We start from the raw sequence: 27,261 nt of genomic DNA on the forward strand, positions 1-27,261 counted from the left end.
TACCCAATTATGTACGTGATTCAAAGCGACCGAAAAAACAAAAAAAAATAAAAGTTTACACAAATTTTTTGAAGGTCATCGAAATTCTAGTATCAGCATTTTATTTGGTTTCATTGTCGCCATAGATTCTGTTGCTGATTTTTTTCTGGTTTTTGGTTGGTTTACTAATCGATGTCCAGTTTGTTATTTGGGTTCATAAATTAAAAAAAACCACATAAACACATACATACATACATTCTTAGCTTCTCTCTAATAAAATATTCAAAACAAATATCCATCAGCTGTTCTTGTCCCATAGACCCATTAAATGCCACAAATTTAAACTCCAAACAAATGTATGCCTCCCAACAAAAGTCAGAAAACAAAACAATAGAGATTTTCTTTAAAAAAAATAAAATAAAATAAAATAAAACAACAACAAATGTAGTGGAACATAGAAAAACAAATGTTCCGTTCGTCGTTGTGTGCATATTTGATTATGCCGACGATTACCATGTCATATCACATCGCTCCCATCTTCATCATTGTGAACGACAGAAAATGCCTTCAAAAAACGACAATGGTCTGTCTGTTTGAAGTTTTCATTATTTTGAAATACCTACAAGAAAAATTAAAAAAAAAAAAAAAAAAAAAACAGAAAAAAAGTCAACGACAATAGCATTCACACAGCGTCGAACTACATAAAAGCCAACTCAATTGACCTTATCTTCTTCTTCCCCGTTGTCAAGTGGAGTAATCGAACATTAAGTCGCTTGAGAAATTCCAATTGTCTACGTTTTGGGATATTGGGGGGAGGAGAAGAGAATGAGAAAATAATAGCACAAAAGATAATTTTTCCCGAAATATAAGCTGGGGGATATCAGCGGGCTAATGTAACGGCATTGGCCACATTCAACTTAAACCTGACAATCCAGAAAGGGGACATAATTTTATTTAATTCACATTTTTTGGAACCCCAACGTGTTTGACATGAATAGAGGGTCGCTTGCGTTAAATTACGTAGCAAAAACTTGGAAGCTGTTTAAGCTGAATAACTTATTACAAGGTAATGAAAACAAACTACCCTTAGCATTTCCAGTAAGGAGAAAATAATGAGTTTTTATACCCTCCAACATACTATGGAGGGTATATAAATTTTGTCATTCTGTTTGTAACTCCTCGAAATACTCATGTCAAATCCAACAAAGTATATATATTCTTGATCAGTGTAAAATTCAAAGACGATTCAAATTTGACATTTGAAGTTCGAAATGGATACTACAGCCTGAGACAGAAAATTATCTGTTCAAGTCCACGTCTTCTTATAGCCCCCATATAGCGATACCTCCCAATATTCGGTATTTTGATGATGTTAACGAAATTGCTTCCAATACGAAATATTTTCAAATTTGGTATTGGAAGTTGGTAATGGATACTACAGTCTATGACAGAAAATTGTCTTGGCAGGTCCACGTCTTCTTATAGCCCCCATATACTGGTACCTCCCTATATTCGGTATTTTGATAATTTTAGCGATATTGTTCAACGGAATTGTTTCAAATTTGGTATTTGAAGTTGGTAATAGATACTACAGCCTAAGACAGAAAAGTGTCAGTGCAGGTCCACGTCGTCGTATAGACCCTAATATAAGGGCTACAGTCGGTATTTTTAAAGATTTTAACAGAATTTTTAATGGATTTTATTGTTTTTGAGAATCGCCAAAGTCGTTCCAAGTGGTGGAGGGTATTCAAAGTTCGGCCCGGCTAAACTTACAGCGTTTTTACTTCCCCTTAAAAAATACGAAGCAAAAACACTTATTTTCTGTATTGCCAAGTAATAAGTAATGTGGACACAGAACATACGTATCCGACTAAAAATCCATGGGTTGTGAATTCGTCCCAGCAAAAAATTTATTATTATGTCTTTGGGTCGCCGACCTTAGGTTTTGTAGTCGTTCGTAACATGTTAATTGTATGGTCAAATTATTTTGTGCCTACTGGTAATGTAGAGGGTATTTGATGTCATTGAATAAACCACTCGGATTTTATTTAATTCTCCGAAAATATATCGCCTAACCTTTTAGAAATTAAGGATATAAGTGTCCATTGAACGAAAATCAAAAATATAGCGGGGGACCCAAATGAAAGGCCTCAGGGAGTTATTTCCGAAAATATGGGACCTCCAGGGAAAACAAAATATTCGGACTTTTTCCAAATATTTTAAAAGTTCTTGCTCAACCTCAGGGAAATTATAGACAAACCTCCGAAAAAAAACGAATTTGTGCAAAGAGCGAAACAAACTCAAATTCGAGCGGGAGCTCTCCTGGAAGCAGAAAAACTCAAAGAAATTTTTTTCTCTTTTTTGAGTGAGAGCAAAATTCGAGCAGATTCCATTCCCTCCAAGGACCCCTTTATGTTAGAATAAGATGGTTGTATATGCATTTTTTGTATTTGTTTTTCATTTCACGCAGGAACACTCGAGAGTGCATCTACATAAAACAAATAAGCGCTGAAACTTCTCATAAAACTCTTTTGAAGCTCTCACCCACGAGTAAAATCATACAAATCGGAGTTCTGCATTAATGGACCAATTGGAGTACTTGCTGAAAATGACAAGTCTATAATGTTTCATTGGTAAATAAATTAGGAAATTTTAGAAATGTTGTTCCTTTCTTAAATCCCTCAGTCAATTTTCGATGATTTAAATACATTTTGACTTCTGTTATGATTATTCAAATCGTTGAGCCCCTATGGAGTAGGTTCCGAAGGAATATAACAGATCCTGTGTTGATGGAGTCTTGAATGGAATCGGATGTTAATTTCGCGTTTTATGAGCTTAATGGATATAAAAATTTTGACTCTTTGTGGGAAAGGTACCAGAAGGAGTGAACCGGTATATTCCATCTTCATACCATACCTTGGGTTAATAATAATATTGTGATGTGTGAAGTATAAGGAGAATCGTATGCTTATTTCGGATTTTATAATCGTTTTTGTTATTCAAAACTTTGACCCTTTGTGGAGGAGGTACTAAAGCAATGGTCCGATCTCTACCATTTTGTAAAAGATCATGTGTTGATGGAAATATTGAGATGTACCAATCTTGAATGGAATCGTATGTTAATTTCGCGTCTTATGATATATCCCATCTTTACACCAGACCTTGAGTTAATAAAAATACTGTGATGTGTGAAGTATATGGAGAATCGTAAGCTTATTTAGGATTTTTTTTTTTTTTTTACAATTCACCCCTTGTGGGGAAGGTACCTGGAGGAATGGTTCGATCTGTATTATCTTTATAACAGATATTGTGTTGATAGAAATATTGAGATTTGTCAAGGCTGAATTGAATCGGATGTTAATTTCGTGTTTTATGAGCTTCACGGATATTCAAACTTTTGGCCCTTTGTGGGGGAGGTACAAGAAGGAGTGAACCGATAAGTTCCTTCTTCACATCAGAACTTGGGTTAATAAAAATAATGCGATGTGTGTAATTTGAAGACAATCGAACTCTTACAAAACATTTTAAAAGAATTGTTATTATTCAAAATATTGACCCTTTAAGGGCGGAGGTACTTGATGAAGTGAACCGATATTGTCCATTTTCACACCTGCACTGATGCAAATATTAGGATTTGCAAAGTTGGGACAGAATCGGATTATTCTTTCTCTTTCTGTGCAGTAAAATATTTTGTTGAAAATTCCGAGGAGGTACCAGAATGAGTGGACCGATATTGCCCATCTCGAACTCGATCTAAGTTTGACAATAATATTACGATGTATCAAGTTTGGATCAAATCTTCGAGAGTGCGCACCAGCCAGCCAGACAGACGGACGGACATCGCTAGATCGACTCCAAATGTCTTGAAACGGATTTGGTCCAAAGAGATCTAGAGTCTAAAACCATTATTTCGAAGAGGCACTTTTTGGCCGTATCAAATGATATATACCCTCTCTAGCCATATGGCTGAGGGTATAAAAATGGAAAACGTGACAGACAAATGTTGTGTATCCGCAGTGTTTTAATGATAAAAATATTAAAAACTGAGAAATGTTAAATTTGATCTGAGAGAACTTCTTGAGCAAAAAGTACGGAAACGGAAAACTAGTAAAAATGTCAAAATAAGATGGCAATACTCCAAAAGAATATTCAGGCAATCAGAAGCTGGCAACAATGATTCTATTTTTCAAATTCGACTAGTAAAATGTAGTAAAAGAAAACGCCATACTTATGTGTGTATTATCTGTGTGTAATAGGATTTCGTGTACGGAAACGGGTTTCCACTAAAAATTAAAAAAACTACACAACTATAATTGCAAAAAAAAATAAAAAATAAATTGAAATGAGGATTTCGTTGCCAAAAAGTTGTCATAAATTTTCATCGTCAATTTTCTCCTAACAAAATTCAATTCGTGGTTTTAAAAAGTATATAAAACAAAAGATAGCAAATACTTAAATAAAAAACAAATATAAATATTTTTGCTTGTTACAGCTCACGGCGCAATAACAAGGTGTTCCAGCAAGTTTTAAAAGTCAAATTATATTCAAAATATTTCACATTTTGTGTTCTATTTTTTATATTTTTATAATTTGGTTTCAATAACACTAACGGCATGACATTAATTTTTATAATCAGTTGGCCATGATGGGTGATCATATAATTGAGTCTAGCTCAATTAGCTATAACTATTAATAATATCGAAATTTTTAAATATAAATATCGAAAATATACACCTTTTTTTGACAAAAAAAAAATCATTATAAAATCTTTGAATGCAAAATTTGAAACTATGCCACGAAACAGAGTATATGAAAAATCTCACCATGAGTTTTAAAAAAATTTGAAAATATATTGAAGTTTTTCCTACAAGCTCTCTGTTTTATTAAGGAGAACTACGCATCCCTTAGAAAACTTATAATTATATTTATAAAAAAAATTATTGCGAAATATGTTACAACTCACAAACAAATTTAATTTACAAAACAATTTTCCCTCCAACTATTTAGCTTTTCTACATCAAGACAATATGTCTTGTTGTTGTAGTTGCTGATGGAAATTTTCGTCAATTTCCTTCCTCGCAAAATGAAAAGAAAAACAATGAACTTTGTTTAGCCATTGTTAAGCGTATGCCATGGTGAAAATAAAACTTATCGTTTGTTATGAACTTTTGCCATGTAACGCATGAAGAAACTACTGGAGCAGATGCAACCCCCACATTGGCGACAAAGAAGAGAAGAAAAAACACAAAGGTGGCCCACCTTTGTCTGTGTTTTCTCCATATTTTTTCTATATTTACTTTGTAAAATTCTGTTGGGATGGAGTGGAATGGGTGGTGGTGGTTGTGCTGCTGCTACTGCTGGTGGTGGTGGTGTCAGTGGTTGATGTAAAGGGATCGGCGGGTGGCATTGAAACTTTCTATTACATTTCCCTAGCTCTAGACAACAAAGACGACGAAGCAAACATCTAAAGGAAATTTGTAAAATGAGAGCAAAGAAAAGAAGAGGAAGAAGAAAAAATAATGGCAACAAGTAGTTGCATCCATTATAACCTCCATTAATGAAGGTTTTTTTTGCTTGGTTTTCTGTTGTTGTTGCTCTGCCATGAACCATGGCACCATTAGGCTTTGTGGATAGCTGACTGGTGGTGGTGTTGGTGGGGGCTGCCGTGTAAGAGATGTGCAAATGAAGAGGCATTGATAACATACGATTGTCGTCAAAAAATAAGTAGTCCACAACTAGGCTATGACGTTTATGTTATTGCTGTCGTTATTGTTGTTTTTCCTTTCCTTCTTTCTTTATTTATTGTTTACCACTTTTCTCGAACACTTCCCCATATTCAATCGATTTGCTCTTAATGGGTTTTTCAAAATGTGGTTCATGGGCGCTGGAGGTTTCAAAGAAACAAAATGTTGTTATTGAAATGAAATCTCTACGTTTCATGGAAGCTAATGACCCCTTGGATCACTAACCTGGAATGTCCGATATATTTTGGAAACATGAAGATTTGATTTGGAAAACAATTATTACCTGCAGCCAATGTAAATATATTTTCGCTTCTTTTATGTTTATTCAAATGTTTGACCCTCTATGGAGTAGGTTCCATTCCGCATCGCACCTAAATAAATATGATATAAATAATGCGATGGACCAGGTTTGGACCTTCACTTTATATGAAATCTGTGAAAATTTTTACAAAATGTTAAAATGTGGGAGGTACCAGAAGAAATGGTCCGATCTCTACCATCTTTATAACAGATCTTGTGTTGATGTAAACATTGAGATGTTCCAAGTCTGAATGGTATCGGATGTTAATTTTACGTTTTTATTAGCTTTATGGATATTCAACATGTTGACCCTTTTGGGGGAGGGGGATTTACCGGATTTACCATCTTCACAGTAGATCTGGCGTAAGTAGAAATAACGGTGTGTAATATGAAGAGAACCGAATGCTTATTTCGGATTTTATGATCGTTTTGGTTATTCAAAACTTTGATTCTTTGCGGGGGAGGTACCAGAAGAAATGGTGCGATCTCTACCTTCTTTATAACAGATCTTGTGTTGATGAAAATATTTAGATGCACCAAGCCTGAATGTAGCTTCATGGAAGTTTAAAACTTTGACGCTTTGTGGGGGAGGTACCAGAAGGAGTTGACCGATATATTCCATCTTCACAGCAGATCTTGTGTTTGTAGAAATATTGGGATGTGTGAAATATGAAGAGAACCGAATGATTCTTACGGATTTTATAATCGTTGGTCCGATTACTACCATCTTTATAACATATCTGGTGCTGATTGAGATGTACCAAGTCTGAATGGAATCGAATGTTAATTTCGAGTTTTTTTAACTTCAGGGATATTCAAAATTTTGACCCTATGTGGGGGAGGTACCACAAGAAGTGGGCCGATATTGTCTATTTTCGGCCTGATGCAAATTTCAAGATTTGCAAAGTTGGAACAAAATCGGATTATTCTTTCTCTTTCTGTGGAGTAAAATATTTTTTGAAAATTCCGACATTTTGTGCGGGAGGTACCAGAAGGTGTGGACCTATATTTTCCATCTTCGAACTCGATCTAAGTTTGACAAAAATATTACGATGTACCGAGCTTGGACTCTCTCTCTCTCTCTCCAGACCTCTGTCTGGACGCACATCGCTAGATCGATTCCAAATGTCCGGATTTTTTCCGAAGAGATCTAGGGTCTAAAATATTTATTGCGATCAGGCGCGTTTTTTACGTATCAAATGATATATACCCTCTCTAGCCCTATTGCTGAGGGGTTTTGTTCTCACTCTAAACCGAGCAAAGCATTCTCGCTCTTATTTGAACGACAGCGAAAAGTAAAGCATGCTCGATATTTTTCCATTCTACTCCTAGGAGTGTTCCCGCTAGAGTTCGAGCTAGTTTCACTCTCTACTCGAATTCGCACAAATATTTCGGAGGTCTGGTATAAAAATATTGCATTTCTTCTCTGGTTTCAAACATTTCCCTATCTTAGGTCTAATTAACAGGCAAGGTAGGCACGCATGCCTTCACTGAGTGTAATTTTCTCCACTCTCACAATCGGAAGCATTTAAAAACAATGTAAACAAAGAGTAAAAAAAATAGGAGAACATTTACCTGACCGGGCTCACTTTAAAACCAAGAAAACATTCTCACTCTTATTTGAATGACATCGAAAAGTAAAGCATGCTCGATATTTGTTCATCCTACTCCTGGGAGTACTCCCACTAGAATTCGAGTGAATTTCACTCTCTACTCGTATTTGAGCCAGTATTTCGGAGGTCTGGTTTAAAAATATTGCCCTTCTTCTCTGGGTTCAAACCTTTCCTATCTTAGGTCTAATTGACATTCAAGATAGGCACACATGCTTTCACTGAGCGTATTTTCCTACACTCTCACAACCAGGACCATCTAAAAACCATGTAAACAAAGAGTAAAAAAGTTGGGAGAACATTTACTTGACCGGGTCCGCTTTAAAACCAGCAAAACATTCTCGCTCTTATTTGAATGACATCGAAAAGTAAAGCATGCTCGATATTTTTTCATTTTACTCCTAGGGGTACTCTCACTAGAATTCGATTGAGTTTCTCCCTCTACTCGACTTTGAGCCAGTATTTCGGAGGTCTGATTTAAAAACATTGCCCTTCTTCTCTGGGTTAAAACATGTACCTAGTTGGGCCTTATTAACATGAATGGCAGTATAGCATACTCGATATTTTTCATTCTACTCCTAGGTATGCTCCCGCTAGAATTCCAGCGAGTTTCACTCTCCTCTCGAATTTGAGCAGGTATTTCGGAGGTATGGTTTAAAAACATTTCCCTTCTTTTCTGGATTCAAAATTGCCTTATTAACATAAATTGCTGCATATCTTCAGGCGTTGAACAAAAAATCCTTTAAAAAACTTAATACAAAGTAACTTTGGTAGCGTCCGCAACAATATTTCAATATTGAACACTCGTTACTAATTTGCGTGATAACCATTACTTTATTCATCAGCTACACCTGTGCATGCCTTAAAATGCTCGAATAAAACTCAAAACATTATGTTAATGGCAAACCAAACTGGCATTTCATTTAGGTTGTATCTATGGAAGGTTATTCGAAAGGGGTACTCCCACAACTACCCCTAATCACCCCCATCGTCACAACAAAGAATACCGAGTGGTTGCATGATTTTGTGTTTTTTTTATTCTCTTAAGAACATATTAACCTCTATTACGAGCAAAAAATAGACAACGTCCTCGTTGTCATTAGAAAATTGTCTAACCAAGTTCAAATGTAAAAAACCACCATCCTCCTCCATCTGCTTTTTTTTGGTATTTGGTGTTTTTGTCATGCCCCCAACACTTCTAGTGAGACAAATACGACACATGTCTGTTATTTCTCGCTATTCAGTGAAAAGGTGCGGCGCATTTCAAGAAAATGTCATAAATAAACTATAAACGGAGCAAGTAGCGAATAGTTCACCAAGGGAGGGAGGTTTGTTGTGGCAACGGCCCCATCGGTGGCAGCAGCCAAGACAACTAAAAATAATGAGAATTTCCACGAAAGCCATTGATAGATTTGCAGAGACAGGAGCAAAAACCTTATTAAACAAAGGAATTAATATTAGAGCAAAACCACAACCACATAACAGTTGCGGATTTATGGTTAAACTAATTATAAGTCATTTGCCTTGCGTCATACATAGAAATATGAATACACATACATACATACATGTGTACGCATGTATGTATGTACGAAGAAAACATGCGAAATCTGAACACTATCAAAGTTTTACATTAGCTTAATTACCATTAACGAAAAACCAAATGTAAATCATCAACTTTATTTAGTTCAATGTCAAACGCTGTAAATCATAACAGATGTTGGTGGCTGTAGAGCGTGAGAGAGACGGAGAAGGATACACTTAGAAAAAATTCATAAATCACAAATGTATATTTTTATGAAGTGTATGAAATAGATATATTTTCCAAGTAGTTGGAACAATGTAGATACATGTTTGAGGTTCTTTTGGATAATGTAGATACATTTTCCACTTTGTTTGATTGCAGTAGATACATTATTTACGTTATTTGGCGGGTGTAGATACATAATTCACATTATTTTAATAATTTTGATACATTATTATACTCTCACCCATATGGCTAGAGAGGGTATATACAATTTGATACGGTCAGAACGTGCCTCATTGAAAGAACGGGTTAAGACCCTAGGTTTCTTTGGACCAAATCCATTTCAGGACATTTGGAGTCGATGTAGCGATGTTCGTCCGTACATCCGTCCTTCCTCTGTTTGTCTGTTTGGCACGATATCTCTCGAAGGGAGTATCCCATTCGATCCAAACTTGATACATCGTAATATTTTTGTCAAACTTAGATTGAGTTCGGAGATGGGCAATATCCGTCCACTCCTTTTGGTACCTCCTCCACAAAAGGTCGAAATTTTCAACAAAAAAATATTTTCTGCACAGAAAGAGAAACAATAATCCGATTTTGCTCCAACTTTGCGAATCCTAATATTTGCATTAGTTCCAGTTCAGGTGCGAAAATGGACAATATCGGCCCACTTCATCAAGTAACTGCCCCACAATGGGTCAACATTTTGAACAATTATAACTCTTATAAAATGTGATATAAGTGTCCGATTGTTTTTAAATTACACACATCATTATATTATAATTAACCCAAGATCTGGTGTGAAGATCGAATGTATCGGTCCACTCCTTTTGGTACTTCCCCCCACAAAGGTCAAAATTTTGAATATCCATGAATCTCATAAAACACGAAATTAACATTCATACTTGCAAATCTCATGTATCCACCAACACAGGATCTGTTATAAAAATGGTGGATCGGACAATTTGTTCTGGTACCTCCCCCACAAAGTGTTAAAATTTTTAATAAATCCGGTTCTCTTCAAATTACACATATCACAATATTTTTTTAACCCAAAGTCTAGTGTGAAAATGGGATATATCAGTGCACTTCTTCTGGTACATTCCCCACAAAGAGTCAATATTTTGAGTATCCATGAAGCTTATAAAACGGGAAATTGACATCTGATTACATTCATACTTGGTACATCTCAATATTTTCATCAACACAGGACCTGTTTTACACCTTCCTATATCTATAGGAATCACGTATATACATTTTCACGCCATTTGGGTAATGTAGATACATTATCCTCTCTATTACAATAAAGTAGATACATATCATACAATACTTGGACAACGTAGATATATTATTCCTATTATTAGAACATCGTAGATACATTTTGCACAGTATTTAAATATTGATACATGTTATTTAGACAATGTAGATACATTAAACTTGTTTTTAGAATAACGTAGATACATTTTTGACTTTATTTACATGATGTAGATACATTATCCTTGTTATTAGAACATCATAGATACATTTTTCACGTTATTTGAATAGTGCAGATATATTATTCTTGTTTTTTGAACAACTTAGATACATATTTTACAATATTGAGATAACGTAGATACATTATTCTTATTTTTAGGATAACGTAGATACATATTGCACTTTAGTTAGATAGTGTAGATACATTGTCGTTGTAATTAAAACAACGCATATACAATTTTCATGTTGATTTGATAGTGTAGATACATTTTCTTTGTTAATTGAACAAGGTAGATATATTTTTCATGTGCTTGTTATAGTGTAGATGCATCATCCTTGTTATTAGAATAACGTAGATACATTATTCGTGTTATCAAAACCACGTAGATACATTATATTTGTTATTAGAACAACTTAGATACATTTTTCATTTTATCCGGATAACGTAGATACATTACTAAGACTATTTAGATCATGTAGATACATTATTAGAACAACTTAGATACATTTTACGTGTCATTCTGATGATGTAGATGCATTATCCTTTTTATTAGATTGATGTAGATACTTATTTTAGAATATTGTGGTAACGTAGATACATTATTCTGGTTATTAGAATAACATAGATACATGTTTTAAGTTACTTTTATAGTGTAGATACTTTATCTTTGTGATTATAAAAACGTAGAAAATTTCTCAGGCTATTCAGATACTATAGATACATTATCCACATTCAATGCAAAGAAATTTATGTCTTTAAATAAAATGGACTCTTTGTAAAGAGTGTAACACACGCTTACACTCTCTGGCAATGTTCTTTTCCTTTCCTTCTCCATCTGTGTCTATGTATCGTATTTTTATCACATTTCTTAATTGCCTTTGGAAAAACAAAATAAAATCAATAAACACAAACGAAAATATTCATATTGAATTTTAAAAATAGCAAACATTCGTCTATGTAGAATGAATACTACTTACCCCATTCAGGCACAGGCTGTCCGTCAGTCAAGCAGCAAGTGCATATAAACCCAGCGGCAATAGGATCATCATCGTAAATTCACTTAGCCTGTGAATTTCAGTCGCTTGTGGTGTTGTTGGCACACGTTGGCCATGTGAAAAACTACGTCTGTACGGCAATTGCAGCCATGGAAAAAATTGAAATAAAAAAAAAAAATACAACAAAACAACGAAAATAAAATTTGGTATTTGTCTGTCTACTTTCGCTTTGTTGGATTTCTTGAGGATTCTATTTTTGTTTCACTTCTTCTTCTTCTTGCGGCTTAAAATTGCATTAAAATTTGTTTTTGCACAAAAAAGTGAAAAACAAAATTAAAATGTTTTTAAAATATGTGTCTTAGGCAATTTTTTAATGTATCTCTCTCTCTCTTAAATAATGGCTATACATATAATTAATGATATTTTAAGCCCACAGGAAAGGGGTGGGGTGGGGGGTTGTGGGAGTACGACAGCCACATTTGCGTCGAAGACGTGGGCGTATGTTGTCTATCTTTTGCGTGGAATAACAATATTTTTTTATGAATCTCATATTTTCAATGACATGAAATTCTAGGAATAAACAAATGAACCCCTTTTTAATGTTTCTCTGTAATAAGCAGCAAATTCATGCATATACACACACACATACACACTCGTACATCGATGAAAGTCATTAGAAAATGGAGACATATTGTCATCTCATCATTGTAAACAACAAAAGAGAATAGATTTTTTTATTACCTCGACAAAACAATAAGGAAAGCAATTTCAATTAATTGTTCAATGTTAATATTCTGTCGATGAGATAGCAATTGTATTTGTTGTCAATCACAAATACAGAGTTATTAACTTCTTGTCATACAATTACATATCTACGTCAATATATTAAAATGAAATAATGAAGGTTACTCCCACTTTGAATAAGCCTCTCTCATAAGGCTAAGGTTGAGAGATGATAATATTTCTCATTGAAGTGCATACTGACAAGGAATGGAATTGGCTTTCAAGAATATTATAGGCTAGTTTACACATTATATTAAAGTCATATGTATAGTGATTTTTTCACATTTTATTTTTAGCATATACTTTTAAGCGCCCACACCACAAATTAAGTATAGAAAGTGAGATTAAAAAAAAACTGCAACAAAGTCAAACGCAATATTTTTTACCCTTTTTTAATTTTATTGAATGAAAGAAAAAATGTCGGAAATAGCATCACATTTTAGAATAATTTTAGATTTGTTCGAATTGGCCACCTTTGTCACGAATTATGGTCTTCAAACGGCCAATGGAACCATCACACGCTACCCGAATGTTGCTCTGCTGTATTTTGGCCCATTCCCGGCCCTTGCTTTCCAAAATACTCTAGACACAATGAACTGGTAATGAAACGAGTAACCTCATTCGGTCAAGCGAACCAACTCTTTAGCTCTTTTAAGTCTATTTTCTTTCATTTGTGGTGTAAGTTCTTGCAGGTATTGGAATTCCAATGCTTTTACCTCGACCTCATTTTTCAATATTTGCCAAATGGAATATTGCGATATGTTCAGCTCAGTTCAGGGTTTCGATCAAGTCGCTTCTTTGCTTTTCGAACCATTTCTGCTGATGTTGCTGTTTTCTTCCGTCCACTTCCTTGACGTCGGTCTGCGCTAGCAGTATGACGGTAACGAGCGAGGGTACGAAACAAAAAAGATTTTTTCACATTTAAATGCTGGAGTGCTCTAACGATAGCCACTTGTGGTTTTCCAGCCAAATATAAAGAAATCACACTATCACGCTTGAATTCCATCACGAATAACTTTTTTTCTGGAAAATTCTCACCAAAATGCTTTTGTACGCTTGTAAACAATGTAATGAGCTGTCACTGGAATAATTTTAACAGCTGTCGGACGAGTGGCTTACAAAATAACAGCAGTCTGAAGTTGGTTCCAGTGTTTGCATCTCACCCTGTATATTGACTTCTAACCTTGTTATTTTTTTTTCTTATGGAGTTTCTTTACTTTTTTTCCCATTCTTAGAGGACATGCGTTTTATTGCAAAAATAAAATATTTCAAATTATTCAACAAAGCGGGAGAAAGTAATGCGTGCAATGACTCACATTTATAAATACCTATTAGAAACATGGGAGAGTACTTTCTCTCTCTCTCTAACAAATGCATTAAGCTCATTTCTTAACGGTTATGTTTTTACAGCATATGACATAAAGTAGTGCCATATTTTAAACACAATAACAGCGATTTGCGTTCTGACATCATCAAATGATCAACTAATGCCCAAGATTGAAAGTTATTTTGTTTTGTCAAGAAAATAAAGCCAACAACAGAGAAATTAGGGCTTAAAACTTTCTTTCATTCCTATGTGGCTAAGTAAACACTTTGACCATATATTTCTTTGCTTCATGACGCATTACCACAGCATCTACATAAAGTGAGGTCATCTGCTCTTAAAATTAATTTCATTTTGTTTTCACCATTCCACCATTCTTTGCATAATTTAAAATTCAATTTAAAATATTTGCAAAGTTTCTTTAAGACATTTTTCATTTCGAACTAAGAAAATAATACATACCAAAACATAAAGGTGAATGACACTATGATCGAATAACATAACCAAAATTTGTTGGGCTTAAATGCGATTATTCATAGCAAATACTTATGTATTCGCACACAAGACAAAACAATGTTAAAACAATCATAAAATATTTTAAACAACAAATCCGACAAGAAAAAATGTCTGAAAAAATGTTTACCTTTATGACTCATAAAACCCTCATCAAAAGTGGTTGGGAAAAAGTAGGTCACCAAAATATTGCAATGAGAGCCCACGAACAAAAATTTTTGGCGGCATGGTCGACCGCAAAAATCTATAATATTTATAATTAAATTAGAAGTCAACACAAAAATTTTGACGGCATTGCCATCTCGAGGAAAAATTTCAAAAATTTATTTTTTTTAAATTAATTAACTTTTTTATTTTTTTGTTTTTATAGCCCTAGTTATATTTTCAATTAAAAGGACTTTTTGGTATTTCTTAAATTAATTAAATAATCATATTTAAGACTTTTAAAGAGAAACGATTTGGTCATAAATCAAGTACTATCGCGATTGAGGACTTTAAAAGCCGAAAGTAACTCCAATTTGTCTAACCTTTGTTTTAAATTTTAGAGTCTTAGTTCAATTGATGAAATCAGCAGTTAGACACATTAATGTTGATGTGTGTGTACCGCACCTAAAATCTATGAAATATTAATATTTGATTTTATAGTTGCATCTCCTCCGAAAGCAAATTTTTCCAGATTAACGTACAAAAGGAAACCATATAGACATATAGTTCCTATTTTATGTTAAATCGATTTATACATGCATACATACATTTGTCGTATTTGAATATTGTATTGGCTTATGACAAAAATATAACCGCTATTTTTGGTATTTTTAAGATTTTAACAGAATTTTTATCGTATTTTTTTCGTTTTGAAAAATTCCAAATTCGTTCCAAATGGTGGGGAATATTTAAAGTTCGGCCCGGACTTTTTCTATCTTGTTTACTTGTTTGAATTCACAGGAATGCAGTATGTGCGATAAAGTTCCGATTATAATTAAATCTGCCAAGTATGTACCAAATCGGATTTATCCGATTTTATATTTTTGCCTTCTTAAAGTTATAATACGCAGTCTAGAGCAATGATATTAGTAATAGAAGATTCCGTTATCGAATCTGATTTAGACATAGCTCTTATATATATATTTTTTCATATGATCTCGAATTTAAAGCGCACTAAAGTCGTCATTGGCATTCTACAACACAGTTGAATAGCTTGCTTCACCCAAAAACTCCAATATAAACGAGGATTTTTATCGGAAGCGCTGCTGTGGTTTTTGCCAAAAAATAAGTAGATTTTTATATATTTTCTTATACGACACAAATCGGAGGTCGCTATGATATGCACTTTCAACACATTGTAAAATTTTCAATCATTTTCTTTTAAAATGTTCAATTCCAAAATTGGTTTGACAGTTCATTGTTCCAGAAGCTGTGTCGATACGACTACCTGTATTGTCCCTTTCTTACTGGTTGTATTAATTAAGGAAAACAAGTTGCATCTCCATTTAAATAAAAACTCCTCTGCTCTCAGTTTATCATGCGATGCAAATGTTTTCTGAAAAGTTCACTCAACTCATCATCAATTACTTTCATTTCATTTTTTTCAAGTTAAGGTGGAAAAATCATCTTCTGGATTGAAGTCTGATGTCTAGCACTTTATATTATCGCAATTGTCATTCATGTTAATGAGTATGTACCACACTTAAGATCTATGAATACACCACTCTTTATTGCAGGGCTAGGCAAAGAGTATCCCTTGGGATGTCTGTGTGTTCACCAACACAATTGTAAAAAATAACTTGTTTTGAGTTTTCTGTCAAAATGGTTTTGGGAGAATATTTAGTATTGTTCGAGCAGTCGACGAGGAATGTGCTGTCGGATATTTTTATGAATGCACCGTAAGAAATAATTGTGTACATAAATGTAACATACTACACATTTTCAGGGAGCTTTAAAGATTTTTCTTCTTTAATTGAATTTTTTATTGGCTTTGCAATATTTGGTTCAAATCAAATGCATTTTTCAACACTTTGGAATATTTTATTTTTATTTCTGAAACAGGTGTGACAAAGATGGCCATGGACTAATTTGGGTTTTGATTTGGTCACACAAAGAAATATTTTCAGTTTCATTTCGATAGTGAATAAGAAAGGTTCTATATATCATTTAGTTCTCCACACAAAAAATGGCTGAGGACATTGAATATGAATTTTTATTCGCCGAAAATTATTTTGGGAAACTAGAATGTTTGGTTTGCCAACGCACGTTATCCAAGCCAACAAAATATTTCTCACTGTGCAAAGAGAGGCAAAAAAACACTTGCAATATTTTGTTATTTCAAAACACATACAATCACAAAAAATTTTTGAGGCTCTCTGCCTTGCCCTGCCAGGGCTAGGCAAAGAGTATCCCTTGGGATGTCTGTGTGTTCACCAACACAATTGTAAAAAATAACTTGTTTTGAGTTTTCTGTCAAAATGGTTTTGGGAGAATATTTAGTATTGTTCGAGCAGTCGACGAGGAATGTGCTGTCGGATATTTTTATGAATGCACCGTAAGAAATAATTGTGTACATAAATGTAACATACTACACATTTTCAGGGAGCTTTAAAGATTTTTCTTCTTTAATTGAATTTTTTATTGGCTTTGCAATATTTGGTTCAAATCAAATGCACTTTTCAACACTTTGGAATATTTTATTTTTATTTCTGAAACAGGTGTGACAAAGATGGCCATGGACTAATTTGGGTTTTGATTTGGTCACACAAAGAAATATTTTCAGTTTCATTTCGATAGTGAATAAGAAAGGTTCTATATATCATTTAGTTCTCCACACAAAAAATGGCTGAGGACATTGAATATGAATTTTTATTCGCCGAAAATTATTTTGGGAAACTAGAATGTTTGGTTTGCCAACGCACGTTATCCAAGCCAACAAAATATTTCTCACTGTGCAAAGAGAGGCAAAAAAACACTTGCAATATTTTGTTATTTCAAAACACATACAATCACAAAAAATTTTTGAGGCTCTCTGCCTTGCCCTGCCAGGGCTAGGCAAAGAGTATCCCTTGGGATGTCTGTGTGTTCACCAACACAATTGTAAAAAATAACTTGTTTTGAGTTTTCTGTCAAAATGGTTTTGGGAGAATATTTAGTATTGTTCGAGCAGTCGACGAGGAATGTGCTGTCGGATATTTTTATGAATGCACCGTAAGAAATAATTGTGTACATAAATGTAACATACTACACATTTTCAGGGAGCTTTAAAGATTTTTCTTCTTTAATTGAATTTTTTATTGGCTTTGCAATATTTGGTTCAAATCAAATGCACTTTTCAACACTTTGGAATATTTTATTTTTATTTCTGAAACAGGTGTGACAAAGATGGCCATGGACTAATTTGGGTTTTGATTTGGTCACACAAAGAAATATTTTCAGTTTCATTTCGATAGTGAATAAGAAAGGTTCTATATATCATTTAGTTCTCCACACAAAAAATGGCTGAGGACATTGAATATGAATTTTTATTCGCCGAAAATTATTTTGGGAAACTAGAATGTTTGGTTTGCCAACGCACGTTATCCAAGCCAACAAAATATTTCTCACTGTGCAAAGAGAGGCAAAAAAACACTTGCAATATTTTGTTATTTCAAAACACATACAATCACAAAAAATTTTTGAGGCTCTCTGCCTTGCCCTGCCAGGGCTAGGCAAAGAGTATCCCTTGGGATGTCTGTGTGTTCACCAACACAATTGTAAAAATAACTTGTTTTGAGTTTTCTGTCAAAATGGTTTTGGGAGAATATTTAGTATTGTTCGAGCAGTCGACGAGGAATGTGCTGTCGGATATTTTTATGAATGCACCGTAAGAAATAATTGTGTACATAAATGTAACATACTACACATTTTCAGGGAGCTTTAAAGATTTTTCTTCTTTAATTGAATTTTTTATTGGCTTTGCAATATTTGGTTCAAATCAAATGCACTTTTCAACACTTTGGAATATTTTATTTTTATTTCTGAAACAGGTGTGACAAAGATGGCCATGGACTAATTTGGGTTTTGATTTGGTCACACAAAGAAATATTTTCAGTTTCATTTCGATAGTGAATAAGAAAGGTTCTATATATCATTTAGTTCTCCACACAAAAAATGGCTGAGGACATTGAATATGAATTTTTATTCGCCGAAAATTATTTTGGGAAACTAGAATGTTTGGTTTGCCAACGCACGTTATCCAAGCCAACAAAATATTTCTCACTGTGCAAAGAGAGGCAAAAAAACACTTGCAATATTTTGTTATTTCAAAACACATACAATCACAAAAAATTTTTGAGGCTCTCTGCCTTGCCCTGCCAGGGCTAGGCAAAGAGTATCCCTTGGGATGTCTGTGTGTTCACCAACACAATTGTAAAAAATAACTTGTTTTGAGTTTTCTGTCAAAATGGTTTTGGGAGAATATTTAGTATTGTTCGAGCAGTCGACGAGGAATGTGCTGTCGGATATTTTTATGAATGCACCGTAAGAAATAATTGTGTACATAAATGTAACATACTACACATTTTCAGGGAGCTTTAAAGATTTTTCTTCTTTAATTGAATTTTTTATTGGCTTTGCAATATTTGGTTCAAATCAAATGCACTTTTCAACACTTTGGAATATTTTATTTTTATTTCTGAAACAGGTGTGACAAAGATGGCCATGGACTAATTTGGGTTTTGATTTGGTCACACAAAGAAATATTTTCAGTTTCATTTCGATAGTGAATAAGAAAGGTTCTATATATCATTTAGTTCTCCACACAAAAAATGGCTGAGGACATTGAATATGAATTTTTATTCGCCGAAAATTATTTTGGGAAACTAGAATGTTTGGTTTGCCAACGCACGTTATCCAAGCCAACAAAATATTTCTCACTGTGCAAAGAGAGGCAAAAAAACACTTGCAATATTTTGTTATTTCAAAACACATACAATCACAAAAAATTTTTGAGGCTCTCTGCCTTGCCCTGCCAGGGCTAGGCAAAGAGTATCCCTTGGGATGTCTGTGTGTTCACCAACACAATTGTAAAAAATAACTTGTTTTGAGTTTTCTGTCAAAATGGTTTTGGGAGAATATTTAGTATTGTTCGAGCAGTCGACGAGGAATGTGCTGTCGGATATTTTTATGAATGCACCGTAAGAAATAATTGTGTACATAAATGTAACATACTACACATTTTCAGGGAGCTTTAAAGATTTTTCTTCTTTAATTGAATTTTTTATTGGCTTTGCAATATTTGGTTCAAATCAAATGCACTTTTCAACACTTTGGAATATTTTATTTTTATTTCTGAAACAGGTGTGACAAAGATGGCCATGGACTAATTTGGGTTTTGATTTGGTCACACAAAGAAATATTTTCAGTTTCATTTCGATAGTGAATAAGAAAGGTTCTATATATCATTTAGTTCTCCACACAAAAAATGGCTGAGGACATTGAATATGAATTTTTATTCGCCGAAAATTATTTTGGGAAACTAGAATGTTTGGTTTGCCAACGCACGTTATCCAAGCCAACAAAATATTTCTCACTGTGCAAAGAGAGGCAAAAAAACACTTGCAATATTTTGTTATTTCAAAACACATACAATCACAAAAAATTTTTGAGGCTCTCTGCCTTGCCCTGCTTTATTGAATGCATTGTTGTCTCTCCAACGATATCATTTTTTCTACATTTTGGTAATCATTGACCGAATTTCCTTTGTTTTACTCTTTTCTCATGTTACTATTTTTATTTTTGTTCCTTCCAAATTCTTTCATGTGAATGTTTCCTTGTTTATCTCACTAATTTCCAATTGTTATTTCCTTCCCTTGCTTCTTCCTCAATAACAAAAAACCTCTTCTCAACGACAAATGCTCTCTCGTGTTTTATTCTCCACAACAATCACTACAATCTCTGAGTCAGCTGGCAACCGTTAATTAGCATTGAAACACCTGTTTAAAAAATATTAAAAATTATAATTAAATAAAGGTTAACGAACTTATGAATATGCAGGCAATTTTCGATAAAATTAAATTTTTAGGTTCATGCATATAGAATTTGTTGAAATTAAATGTTATATTCAGAGTAGTGGTTGTATTTCTTTTGGTTTATTTTTGTGATTTCATTTGGCTTTATCAGATTGAGAGAGAGAGAGAGAGAGAAAGAGACTATTAACGGCAGGGCTTGAAACGAGGAAGGAAATTTCTTGTTGAGAAAATGGTGTGAAATTTGTGTCAATCTTAGAATTATTTATAATATTTAATAATTATGATTACAAATAAGCAACGTTCCAGAACTGCAAGAATGTTAACATTTTACTGCGATAACCGATTTTCTCTTTAATATATCGAAAAAATGCAAAATTAGTACATTTTTGCGGGTTCTGGAACAAAGAAAATGTTTGCATTTTATTTAGAATACCGTACCTAATTAGTTGTTGCAAAATAGTCTGGTTTCTTTCCATTAATGTTTTTTAACACCATTCATTTATCAGTGGAGAAATGTTTACCAGGGGGTTCGGGGATTATCATGATTGCGGAAGAGCCACTAATCCTCATCAGTTCTCATTGCTTTTGTCCGGCGATATACTCCCCAGGAGTTATTTAAAAATAACTCCTAATACAAAAACTTTTTGTACCCAGGTGCTAAGCTTAAATAAACTATTTTTTATGTCTACGTTCTAGAAAAACAAAACATTTATTTATCTCTGAGAAAATGTACGTGGGGGAGAGAAAAGAGTTTTTATCCCCATCAACAATAATTTATTTTTAAACAATTGTCTAACTAGGTATGTGCCAATTTGTCTGCCACTTTGACATTTAAATTTTTTTTTGATATTTATTTTGCAATATATCAAACAATATTAGAGATTATAGTATAAACATGAAAAGACAACATAATAAAATTAAATTCCTTTCACTTTCTCGATGTGTTTTGTTGTTCGCAAGAATTGTGACACGAGACCAAGACTGTTGGCATGGGTCTCTTGGTCGGTATGTTTGTCTAAAAATATATTCCCAAATTCACTTTCTATGATAAGCAGAGCTCTTATTTTTTTTTAAATGAATATAAATGAAGTGGATTTGATAGTTTTGTTGTTTTTCTGTCTAGAAGTGGTTGAGATGTGGTGGTTGGCTCAGCAAATGCCCTAAGGTGGTGGCATGACAGCGCAAACGAAAGTAACAATAAATTTTAGAGGGAAGTAAACAAATTATTATACCGTAAGTGGAAATGAGAATAGAAAATGATTTAGTAGTGACGTTAGCGTCAACTTTCAAACCGAGCGGAACAGAGTTGAATGAGGTAAACATATCAGAGGTACCAAAAATAAATTTTAGATTTTTTACCAAAAAAAAAGAACATAGCTTTAATAAAGTATTTTTAAAGGACAAAAGCTTCAATATTTTAGTTTTTATACCCTCCACCATAGTTTAGAGGGTATAGTAAGATTGTCATTCCGTTTTTAACACCTCGAAATATACATTTTAGACCCTACAAAGTATATATATTCTTAATCAGCATAAAATTCTATGTCGATTTAGCAATGTCCGTCCGTCTGTGGAAATCACTCTAGCTTCCGAACAAAATGAAGTAGGTTGATAGAATTTTACTCAAATGTATATGATGTCTGCATGACGTTTGGTATTGGAAATTGGAATATAGGTCCACGTTTTGGTATAGCCCCTATATAATGGTACCTCCCTATTTTCGGTATTTTGGCGATTTAAGCGACATTATTCACCGTAAATGTTTCAAATTTGATATTTGAAATTCGTAATGGATACCGCAACCTATGACAGAAAATTGTCCGTACTGGTCCACGCCTTCATACAGCCCCTATATAATGGTACCCCCACCCCCTAATTTCGGTATTTTAGTGATTTAAGCGACATAATTCATCGGAATTGTTTCAAATTTGGTATTTGAAGTTCGTAATGCATACTTCTATCTATGATAGAAAATCATCTGTTCAGGTCCACGTCGTCGTATTGTCCCTTTTTAACAGAATCTACCGATATTCGGTATTTTTATGATTTTAGCGACATTATTAACCGGAATTGTTTCAAATTTGGCATTTGAAGTTCGTAATGCATACTACAGCCTAAAACAGAAAATTGTCTGTGCACGTCTTTGTATAACCTTCATATAACGGCACCTCCCGATATTCGGTATTTTGATGATTTTAGCGATATTATTCAGCGGAATTATTTCAAATTTGGTATTGGAAGTTCGTAATGCATACTACTGCCTATGACAGAAAATTGTCTGTGCAGGTGCACGACTTTGTGTAGCCTCCATATAACGACACGTTTTAGCCCCCCACAACACGGTACCTCCCTTTATTCGGTATTTTGATGATATCGGCGGCATTATTTACCGTAATTGTTTCGAATTTCGTATTTGAAGTTGGGAATCGTGACTACAAGCTATGACAAAAAATTACTTATCCAACACCACGTCTTCGTATAGCCCCCATATAAAGGTTTTTGTTTGAGCTGTATTTTTCGACGGATTTTTTTTTTTTTAATTTTCGAAATTTAGCTGCTTTTTTACTTGTTTTTTTATTCTTTAACAAAATATTTTTGAAGAAATATTTCATTAATTTATCTCCCGTTTAAAATTCGAGGAACCTTTGCAGAATTTTTGAAGAAGAACTTTTGCATTTTTATCCAAAAATAATTCAAAACAACAACTAAAACTCTCTTGACATTTTATGCAGATGCCTTTTTTTGTTTTTGTTTAGACCCACTTCGATATGTCCTAATTTCACTCGGCCACAATATGCAACATTTGTTCAAATAAATTTAACGTGACTTACATACATTTGCATGCGCAACATACACACGAACACAGACACATATGTGCATACATAATTATATGTTTTAAAAGTGCTAATTTCTGTTAGTAGGTATTATATATACCCATACAGCGTTCTCCTGCCCCATCTTCTAGGCATGTTGTCTAATAGTTAATCTATTTGTCCATCCCGAACGTACAACGGCAGCCTAAGGCAGTAGCAAATTGCTTTTTAGCTTTTGCGTTCATGCTGCTAAACAATCTACAAATAAACAAAAACGCCAAAAGATATAGCCAAAAGAAAAAATAGGTAAACAATACAACTAAATTAACACGTTCATTGATATGCAAACATCAGCAGTGCGGCGGTCTCATAAAAAAAAACAACAAAACAAACGTATTCACACACACATACGTTCACTTTAAAGGTATTATACCGAAAATCGACGTCATCGCCAGCATAGGTCCCAAAGTATAGTATGGCCCACCCCCCTCTGCATTTAATAAACAAACCAAGCGTCTCTCTTTGTCCATAAAAACGCTAAAACAAACAATATTCCAACAGATAGGTAGTACTACGTACCTATAGATATTTAAATTAAGCTAAAATATTCATATTCACATGTTTGTATGTAGATATTTATGTGTCTGCATTTATGCATGTGTTATTTGTTATTGTTTTTCTTTGCCCAGACATGTGTGTTGTCTATCTGCATTTTATTGTTATTATTGTTGTTTTACCTCTGCCAACCACTATGTATACGTTGTATTCTTCTCTATCCCTTTCGAATAAAAGGGGGGACAAACACACATTTGTTTGGCTTTTGCGTTGATGTTTTTCTTTCTGTGTTTATTTCTCCAATTGTTTGTTTATGTTTGTTTTTGCAATTCTCTTTCGCTGTTGTTCTCTGGGATACCAAGAAATTTCTGTTATAAACTGTTCTTACACATGAGATAAATGCAGAGAGAGCATGTTTGATATGAGTATTGCTGAGAGTATTTTATTATTTTAATTTTACAGCATATTTTATTTCAATTGTATAATTTTTGTTATATTTAACTAAATTTATTATTAAAGTGATCACAAACGCTTTGTTGACTTTTGCCTTTGTACAAGGGAAATGAAAATAACGTTAATACCTTGGAGAACTTGGCAGCATTTTTTAGCAATTTGTCAATCCAGTTTGCGATTAGGGTTACCAAATCTTACAATTTTATATGTGAGCGATTAATTCAGAAATACTGACAGTTACCCAGATTATAATCATAATTGGGTTTTATTTTAATTAAAATATGTTGAAAATATTTTGAGAATGTTTTTAATTGGAATTAAAAACAGGAGTAGGTCCCATCTGCAAAGTATTAAATATACATGTTTTATGTAGTGGATAAAATTTCAACATATAGTTACAATTTTAAATTAATAGTTAAATTTAATATTCTAATATACAGGGTGAGATGAAAAAACTGCAACCAACTTCAGACTGCTGTCATTTCTAGGCCACTCGTCCGACAGCTGTTAAAATTATTCCAGTTACAGTTCATTATATTGTTTACAAGCGTACAAAAGCATTTTGGTGAGAATTTTCCAACAAAAAAATACATACGTCATGGAATTTAAGTGTGACTGATTAAGTGTGAAGATTGATAGTGTGATTTCTTTATATTTGGCTGGAAAACCACAAGTGGCTATCTTAAAGCACTCCAGCATTTAAATGTGAACAAATATTTTGTGTCTCGTACCGTCGCTCGTTACCGTGATACTGGTAGCGTAGCCCGACGTCAAGGAAATGGGCGGAAGAAAACAGCAAAATTAGCTGAAATGGTTCGAAAAGTATAGAAGCGACTTGATCGAAACCCGCGTCGCAGTGGCCGAAAAATGGCTCGTGAGCAGAACATTTCGCAATATTCCATTCGGCAAATATTGAAAAATGAGCTCGGGATAAAGCCATTGAAATTCGAAAAAGTACAAGAACTTACACCGCAGCAGAAAGAAAATAGACTCAAAAGAGCTAAAGATTGGCTGGAGGGTTTATTAAAGCCTTGGGTACGCAAACATTTTGGCCGCAGACCTTGGACATTCCAACATGAGTCAGCGCCATCGCACTCAGCACGCGCCACCCAAGATTGGTTACAAAATGAGGTTCCTCGCTTCATTTCCAGCTCACAATGGCCACCAAAATCTCCGGATACCAATCCGTTGGACTATTGTGTCTGGAGTATTTTGGAAAGCAAGGTTGACACTAAAAATACCAAAATGTCGATCACCTCAAGCAAGCGCTTCGCCCGTAATGGGCCGAAATACAACAAAATAACATTCGGGCAGCGTGTGATGGTTTCATTTGCCGTTTGAAGGCCATAATTCGTGTCAAAGGTGACAAATTCGAAGAACAAATTTCTTGCTTTCATTCAAAAAAATTAAAAAAAAAAATTAAAAATGATTGCGTTTGACTTCGTTGCAGTTTTTTTTTTATCTCACCCTGTATAATGTAGAAAATTCAATATTAACTTTTGTTAGCACCACCCCCTCTCCTTGGGTTTTTTGTTGTTTCTTGAACCCGCAATGTCGGGTCAAAAATCTGGGGTCCCGATTCCGTCCCTTAAGAAAAAAAATGTTTCCCGGAATCAGGGTAAAAGTACCAACCACTGGGAGAGTTTTTACTAAACTAGAGATGTTTCCTAATTTACAAACTGAGTGATAAAATCAAATGAGGTTGCCTGAATTATTATTATTAATTATTTTTTTTTTCTTGCCTATTATTTTGAATATTTCTATAAATTATATTTTAAACTTATTACCCGCCATTATTAACATCCAATTATAGTGGCAACATCATTTAGTACAAATAAAAGCAAAAAGTGCTGCCAACGTGAAATGCTTCATTCAACCATATCAATATGGCATCACGGTTGTCTGCATTAGTTGTCAGTAATTTTTTCACAGTGGAGAAATCTTACATATAGAAAACACAGCGTGAATTAACTTTCCTTTGTCATAAAACTTGTGAAAACCCCGCATAGAAAACAATTGAAACTAATTCAATTTATCGACTCTCAAGTGCAGACGAAAAACAGAAAAATTGTGTGAAGAAATAATTGAAAGTTTTGCCATGGCAAAAATGAATCTGGATGATGTTTCATCCCAGAACTCAGCCACAACGCCAATTGTTCGTGAAAATATTCCTCTAATCAATCGGCCTCGGAGACGGTGGTATTTATTTAGGTGAATCATCAATTTAATAATTTTGCAGAAATGTGAAAAAAATGATTATTATTTTATGTTATTTGATCGTTTGTTGCTGGGGTAGAATGACAAAAACATAACACATTTTTTCTTTATCTTGAAATTTTTCATTCGTTTGTTATGTATGTGTAATGATTTTTTTTGTTCTTATTCATTTTGTGTTTGAAAAAAAAAACGATAAACAAAGGGGGAAACGTAGAGAGTAAAGTTCTGTGATGACAAAAGACTGCGACTGCTGAGTATGGTTAGTGGTTTTGTGTTTGTTTGTATGTGGGTGCAAAATGTTTGCCTTCCCTCTCTCTCACAGTGTCATGAATATTTATACACATATTTTGTTTTTGGGGGAAACCCCTGTTCTCTCCAACAGCTGGCCCAAAAAACACAGTGTGATGAGAGTGGCCAATCAATGTTTGTTCTTGTTTTGTTTTTGCCCACTTTTGCATTAACTTGATTTGATTGATTATCTTCTTGTCAGTTGTGCTAGTTTTCCTTTGCTCAAAGAAAATTCAATTTATTCCGTTCCACTTTTATGCTACTAATTATTTTGAAAAGAAAAAAAAACAACAATATTTATTTTTTCCTTGGATAATCTTTTTTTGAGTTGTGTAAAAGGATGTGCGTGCTAGTTAGCAATTAGTGTCATGGTGTAATGATATGTTTGCCGTTAGGTTGTTTGTATTTGGTGTTTGTTTGTGTTTTTTTTCGAGGCGACCTCAAAACAGGCCATAAATTATAAATTCCTC

General features: G+C 33.8%; 2 protein-coding genes and 1 long non-coding RNA gene across 5 annotated transcripts in view; 2 read left to right on the forward strand and 1 right to left on the reverse strand.

The window, feature by feature from the left end:
• LOC101900142 (circadian clock-controlled protein daywake) overlaps positions 1–27,261 on the forward strand; it is a 396,529-nt gene that overhangs the window by 268,426 nt on the left and 100,842 nt on the right. The gene's annotated exons all lie outside the window — the stretch shown is intronic.
• The window catches only part of LOC101897764 (probable phospholipid-transporting ATPase IIB), a 64,549-nt gene that overhangs the window by 29,993 nt on the left and 7,295 nt on the right, over positions 1–27,261 (forward strand). The window contains exon 1 of one of the 2 annotated variants that reach the window (XM_059125243.1): positions 26,195–26,497. The exons of the other annotated variant lie outside the window; for it this stretch is intronic. Coding sequence (XP_058981226.1) covers positions 26,385–26,497 — 113 coding nt within the window. The 5' untranslated portion in view covers positions 26,195–26,384. Of the gene's footprint in view, positions 1–26,194; positions 26,498–27,261 lie in introns of those variants that run through there. 2 annotated transcript variants of the gene reach the window in all.
• LOC131803704 (uncharacterized) lies at positions 10,795–24,248 on the reverse strand. The gene is made up of 3 exons (XR_009342734.1): positions 24,016–24,248; positions 11,832–11,979; positions 10,795–11,730 (listed from the first exon to the last, which is right to left on the reverse strand). It is a non-coding gene; the product is annotated as an uncharacterized LOC131803704 (long non-coding RNA).

This window comes from Musca domestica, unplaced genomic scaffold (assembly GCF_030504385.1).
Source record: "Musca domestica strain aabys unplaced genomic scaffold, Musca_domestica.polishedcontigs.V.1.1 32, whole genome shotgun sequence".
NCBI classification, from domain to species: Eukaryota; Metazoa; Arthropoda; class Insecta; order Diptera; family Muscidae; genus Musca; species Musca domestica.